This window comes from Octopus bimaculoides, chromosome 1 (genome assembly GCF_001194135.2).
Source record: "Octopus bimaculoides isolate UCB-OBI-ISO-001 chromosome 1, ASM119413v2, whole genome shotgun sequence".
NCBI classification, from domain to species: Eukaryota; Metazoa; Mollusca; class Cephalopoda; order Octopoda; family Octopodidae; genus Octopus; species Octopus bimaculoides.
Window position 1 is genome coordinate 3,818,185 of NC_068981.1, and position 6,830 is coordinate 3,825,014.

At 39.0% G+C, this 6,830-nt stretch overlaps 1 protein-coding gene across 1 annotated transcript in view; it reads left to right on the plus strand.

The window, feature by feature from the left end:
• LOC106870904 (uncharacterized) overlaps window positions 1-6,830 on the plus strand; it is a 21,014-nt gene that overhangs the window by 8,654 nt on the left and 5,530 nt on the right. Inside the window, exon 2 of the mRNA XM_052974108.1 lies at window positions 2,565-2,626. Coding sequence (XP_052830068.1) covers window positions 2,565-2,626 — 62 coding nt within the window. The remainder of the gene's footprint in view (window positions 1-2,564; window positions 2,627-6,830) is intronic.

The following is a 6,830-nucleotide window of genomic DNA, read 5'->3' on the forward strand; positions in this document are numbered from 1 at the left end:
CATCAACTTATTCGAATTTCATGTTTATGATCATCAGACAATATGAAAACTGGAATATATGAGTGTGTGTGTGTCTATGTAATATATATATTATTTACATTATAATTCACTCAGAGTTTGTGAGTGAATTTGGTAGATAGAAACTGTGAAGAAGCTCTGTTCTATATTTAAGAGATGAGGAATTATGTACATTATTTACATTATTTACATTTGATGGATATTTGTCTTCATCTTGTTTGTTGTTAACACAACATTTCGGCTGATATACCCTCCAGCCTTCATCAGGTGTCTTGGGGAAATTTCAAACCTGGGTTCTCATTCCTAAGGTAGTTTTCGATGTTATTATCACTACGCCATATGCCCATGGGCATATGGCATAGTAGTTAAGAGCGTAGGCTTTTTTTTCAATGAGGGCCAAAAACCAACAATACCTACTGTCCATTCCTATGACGACGACCACCACCACCACCACCATAGAAATCAAAGTAAATTTTTCTGTGAAATTAATTCTTAATTTCTTGAAGTTATTTCCCCCCTTTTTAAGTAGTTAACAATTGCTGCAAGGTTTTTGTTTTCCTTCTCTGACTAAGAGGCAAATTTCAATGAAATTAACACCAGAGATATGACGAACATCACAGGCAGCTGTCTGAAACTGCCGCCATGATACTATCAACCTGTACACCACAATGTATTAACGGCCAGAACACTTATACAAGGCAATCTGTAAAAGGAATAAATCGGAATATCAAAACCTGAGAGGTTCTTGGGATAGGGAGGCTGTACACACTGATAATATGAATGACTATTGATGGAATGTTACTAGCGAAAATTACTACTACTACTACTATCACCACCACCACCACTGTTACTCCCACAACTCTCGTTACTGCTGGCACCACTACTACCACAGCTGCCGCTATCATAATTAAGATTCTATTACTCCTTTGAGATTTTTCTTTGATAGTTAGCTGCATCAAGTGTTTTAAATAGCATAACTGGTAGCGAATAATGAGAGAGAAAGGATCAAAGAGAGAGAGAGGGAGGGGGGGGGATAATAGCACTGATAGAAAATATCTCAGGGTGCATGTTATGCGATATATTTATATACACACATACATACATGTGTACATGTGTATGTGTGTATGTATATATATATATATATATATGTGTGTGTGTGTGTGTGTGTGTGTGTGTGTGTGTGAAGGTGCATGGCTCAGTGGTTAGTGTGTCGAGCTTACGATCGTGAGGTTGTAAGTTCGAATCCCAGACTGGGTTGCGTGTTGTGTTCTTGAGCAAGACACTTTATTTCATGTTGCTCCAGTTCACTCAGCTGTAGAAATGAGTTGTGACGTCTCAGTTGCCAAGCTGTATCGATCTTTGCCTTTCCCTTGGATAACAATTGGATAATCCTTGACTCTTGGGATTATCTCCCCTTCTCAAGTGGACCTGGTCTCAACTGCCATTGGGTAATTATGAAGTATCCTCTAGAACCACCTATAATTTTAATAAATCAAAAATTTATATTGTATGGTATTTGATATACCTGCATATATCTACATTGTTCGGATACATGTCATTGGCCACCATGAGTTATCCCTCTTACCTCATTTTCATTTATATAGCAGACCTGGAAGACTGGGGGCAATGTCACTGATGAGGTCACAAATGGTAATGAAAGGGCTTCGACAAACAACTGATTGATTGTTTAATCAACAGATTAACCCCTTAGCGTGTAATCAGGCCATATCCAGCCTACACATTCTACCTGTTTTGTTTTCAAACTAACCAGATCAAGAATCTTACACCTACCCTGCAATGTTATTCTAAAAGTAAACAAACACATCATAGAAATCTTGAAGCTATGAGGAAAATGCATGAATTAATTCAAAGCAGTGAAGGTTAGAGACTGGTTAGAGTATTGGGCTCAAAATCATGAGGTAGTGAGTTCAATTCCCAGACACTTTGTTTCACATTGCTCCAGTTCACTCAGCAGTAGAAATGAGTTGCGATGTCACTGGTGCCAAGCTGTATTGGCCCCTTTACCCTTCTTTGGATAACATGAGTGATATAGAGAGGGGATGCTGGTATGAATGGGTCACTGCTGGTCTTCCTTAAACAACTTTGCCCAGACTTGTGCCTAGGAGGGTAACTTTCTAAGTGCAATCCTATGGTCATTCATGACCGAAGGGGGTCCCCTAATTCAAAGCAATGTGAATAAATAAGCATTATAATTGACAGAATAATCTGAATGCTAAAGGGTTAAACAAACAAGCAATTAGCTGGTTAAATAACTAACCAACTGACTTATAATAAAGAAGTGATATTAAACCAGTGTGTGTGTTTATTATTGGCCTAATGACCCTCTCTAGATACTAGAGTAAGCAATAGGTGGAAAGAAACAATAGAAGCATTAAGGAAATTCCTCTCATGATTTATATCTCCAATCTATTTCCTGTTGTATCTTATTTACTCAGCTTTGCACGCATCACTCGTCATTCTAATTAGTAAGTTGTTATAAAGCTGTTTGTTAATTGTTCACGTTTTTTTATATATTTCTTTATCAGGTGACCAGTATTGTAGTCCTTGTTGCTGCCATCATCCTCTCCAGCCCCACGTCTTATATTAGGTGAGTCTGCAGTCTGCTGCTTCAATCAATTTTAATATACAAAAGCAAAACACATGGCAATTAGATTAACATCTTGTTGAACATGTTGCCATCGACCAAACCAGTTTTCCTCTTTCTTTGTTACTTTTAGCTTCTTTTTGTTTTATAATTTCTAGTTGCTATACAAACATACATTTACAGATATACATAAATATATATACATACATACATATATGCATACAAACACACACACACATATGAAAGGTTTGATATCAGAAAGGTGATTACAGGTTGACAGGAAATGCATTGCTTCATAAAATTAACCTGACTTTTGTGTGCTGCGTCTATGGGTTCAACCCCACCCTCTCTGATAGGTTCTGTGTGATTGGATACTTTTATGTATAACAGTAAAATGTATGAAGAGGAAATGAGGGTTAAAATGCAGTCACAATTGTAAATAAAACAATTGTTAATTCAGCCAAGGATAACATTGAATAAATTCTTTTAGCTTGACTCTGTCTGTCTGTCTGTCTGTCTGTCTGTCTCTGTATCATCAGCTGGATATAAACCAGGCAATGGCTGTGCTGATGACAGTTGTTGAGATAGAAGCGCATGTCTTCTGCTGTCTTCTTGTCCCCGGACAATCAGATTGCCTATTCTTTAATAGTATGCCAATTCTGGGGAATTCTTTATAGGTGATATACTGTGACTTGAGGGAAAGTTGGCTGTCATTTCTAGAAGGCTCAGAGACCATGTAGAGGCTCCCTCAGTGTAGAGAGCTACCATTCAGTGTATTTTATGAAAAGTGAGTGGCTGGATTGAGAGACTAAATAAATCTTGTCTGCTTCTTTAACTATAAACTGAAATAATTTTTAAAAGGTATTGTTTATGATTTCTTATAATCACAATTTTGCATAATGTCATCATGTGACAAGGAAGAAGGGAAGACAGGGGCTATGCTGAAACTGGTGGACAAGAGACTCCACATTCACATTTACCTGTGAGATTTTTTTCCCTTCTAGTCTGACATTTAAAAGGTAATATGCACAATCACTATTGCTGTCACCACCACCCTGAAATAACTCAAAGTGGCCAGTGCAGTATATTTGAGTAACATAGACAATTACAAGAATATCAAATACCTTACAGCATAAATTCTTTATTTATTAAAAGCACCTGTGCTGGTGCAAGATAAAAAGCACTCATACTGGTGCCATGTGTAAAGAGCCTGTGCACTCATTAAACTCTGTAAAGTGTTTGGCATTAGCTGCAGCATCCAGCTGTAGAAACCATGCCAAAACTGACAATCGGAGCCTGGGCAGCTCTCCAGCTGACCAACTCTGGTCAAACTGTCCAACCTATGCCAGCATGAAAGCAGACGTTAAATGATGATGATGATGATGATGATATGTAGTAATAATCTATGCACATAAAATAAATCTATCAGATATGTATCAATCGGTTATCTGCATTTAAAATAAATCAAAAGATTGTATCAATACTTTCGACATTACAGTATCAACCAGACTGCCCGGCTTTCTAATACAATGTTGGTCAAATATGCACTTGTTTCGTTTTTTTTTTCTCTGGCCAAATCTTCAACTACTTCAAGTGGCACTCAAAGAGAAGAGTGAGAGTAGAGAGCTACCATTCAGTGTGTTTTATGAAAAGTGATTGACCAACATTGTAATACAATGTTGGTCAAATATGCACGTATGGCACTTGAGAGCTAAAAAGCTTTCAAATGATGCCGCCCCACTGGCCTGGGGGTGTTAGGCCAACATTCTTGTTGAAGAGAATGCCAGTCCAATACTGGGTGACCCATTTACAGCTGAGTGGACTGGGGCAACATGAAATGAAGTATTTTGTTCAGGAATGGCCCCCGTGCCGGTGGTAATTAAAAAGCACCCACTACATTCTCAAACTGGTTGGCATTAGGAAGGGCATCCAGCCATAGAAACCTGCCAAATCAGATTGGAACCTGGTGCAACCAGTTTTCAGTTAAAGTGTCCAACCCATGCCAGCATTGAAGTAGATGTTAAGCAATGATGATGATGATGATGAACACAACACACTGCCTAACCATGATCTTATGATGCACCTTCACAATTTGTACATATTTAAAATAAATCCATGTATCAATACTTCATACACGTTTAAAGCAATCAGATATATATCAAGGAAATACTCTTCTATTTGTTTACTTCTTTCAGTCATTGGACAGTGGCCATGCTGGGGCACCCTGCATTAAAGCATTTCACTTGAACAGATCGATCCCAGGACTTATTTCATAAGTCTAATACTTATTTTATCAGTCTATTTTGCCGAACCATTAACACACCAGCACCAGATGTCAACCAGTGATGGAGGGACAATCACAGACACAAACACACACACACACATATATATACGATGGGCTTCTTTCAGTTTCCATTTATCCAATCCATTCACAAGGCTTTGGTTGGCCTGAGGCTATAGTAGAAAGCACTTGCCCAAGGTTCCCTGCAGTGGGACTGAACCCAGAAACTGGAAGTTGGGAAGCAAACTTCTTACCACAGAACCATACCTGCACCCATACATTCATATATAAGGAGCTTGCTCACGGACATATGGTGTGGTTAAGAGCACAAGCTACTAACCCCAAGATTCCAAGTTCGATTCTAGACAGTGACCTGAATAATAATAATAATAACATTGAAAAATACCTTAGGAATGAGAACCCAGGTTCGAAATTTCCCCAAGGCACCTGAATAAGGCTGGAGGGTATATCAGCCGAAACGTTGTGTTAACAACAAACAAGATAAGGACAAATATCTGTCAAATGTAAATAATGTAAATAATGTACATAATTCCTCATCTTTTAAATATAGAACTGAGCTTCCTCACAGTTTCTATCTATCAAATTCACTCACAAACTCTTTGTTGGCCCAAGACTATAATAGAAGACCCTTGGCCAAAGGTGCTGTGCAGTAGGACAGAACCTGAAATCACAATGGTTGTAAAGACAATTTCTTTACCCTTCAAGCAGTCTGCACCAATTCTCACAAATTAACAAAAATAATTTCAAGTGGCCTCACGGAGGCGAGGTGGCTGAGTTCCTTTTGAATGTTGGGCCTCATGGAAGCAAAGTGGCCAAGCTCCTTTTGAGTGTTGGGCCTTATGGAGGAAATGACCAAGACCTTTGGCATTATGTCGTGTTCAAGAAGAAGACCTATCAACCTGAGTAAAATCACAGTCCAACACAGGGTGTCACGCAAATGGCACACATGCCGGTAGTATGTAAAAGCACCGATTACACTCGCAGAGTGGTTGGCGTTAGGATGGACATCCAGCCGTAGAAACCATGCCAAATCAGACTGGATCTTGGTGCCAGACCAGTCAAACTGTCCAACCCATGCCAGCATGGACAACAGACGTTAAATAATGGTGATGATGATGATGATGAGTAATGGTTTCAAATTTTGGCACAAGGCCAGCAACTTTGGTGGTGGGGAAGTTGATTACATCAATTACAATGCTCAGCTGGTACATATTCTATTGACCCCTAAAGGATGAAAGACAAAGCCAGCCTCAGTGGAATTTGAACTCTGCACATAAGGACAAAGTGCTGACAAGCATTTTGGCCCCAGCATGCTAATGATTCTGCCAGCTCAATGCCTTATTAATAATAATAATAATCCTTTCTACTATAGACATAAGGTCTGAAATTTTGAGGCAAGGGATTGTTGATTACATCGACCCCAGCGCTCAACTGGTACTAATTTTATTAACCCTGAAAGAATGAAAGGTAAGGCGAACCCAGTTTAATTTGAACTCAGAACATGCAGACAGACGAAATGTCACTAAGCACTTCGCCCAGCGTGCTAACGTTTCTGCCAGCTAACTGCCTTAATAATAATAATAATATATAATGATGATGATGATGATGATGATGATTTCAAATTTTGCCACAAGGGCAGCCATTTTGGGGGAGGGGATGTGTCGATTACATTGATTCCAGTGTTCAACTGGTCCTTATTTTATCGACCCCAAAAGGATGAAAGGCAAAGATGACCATGGCAGGGTTTTATAATAATGGTCACAAGATGAATGGTTTGTTTTGCCAAAAAACATCTTTCTCTTTCTCTCTTTCCATCTCTCTCTCTCTCTCTCTCTCTCTCTCTCTCTCTCGTTCCTGTGTATGTTTCTCTTTCTTTCCTCTCTCTCTCTCTCTCTCGTTCCTGTG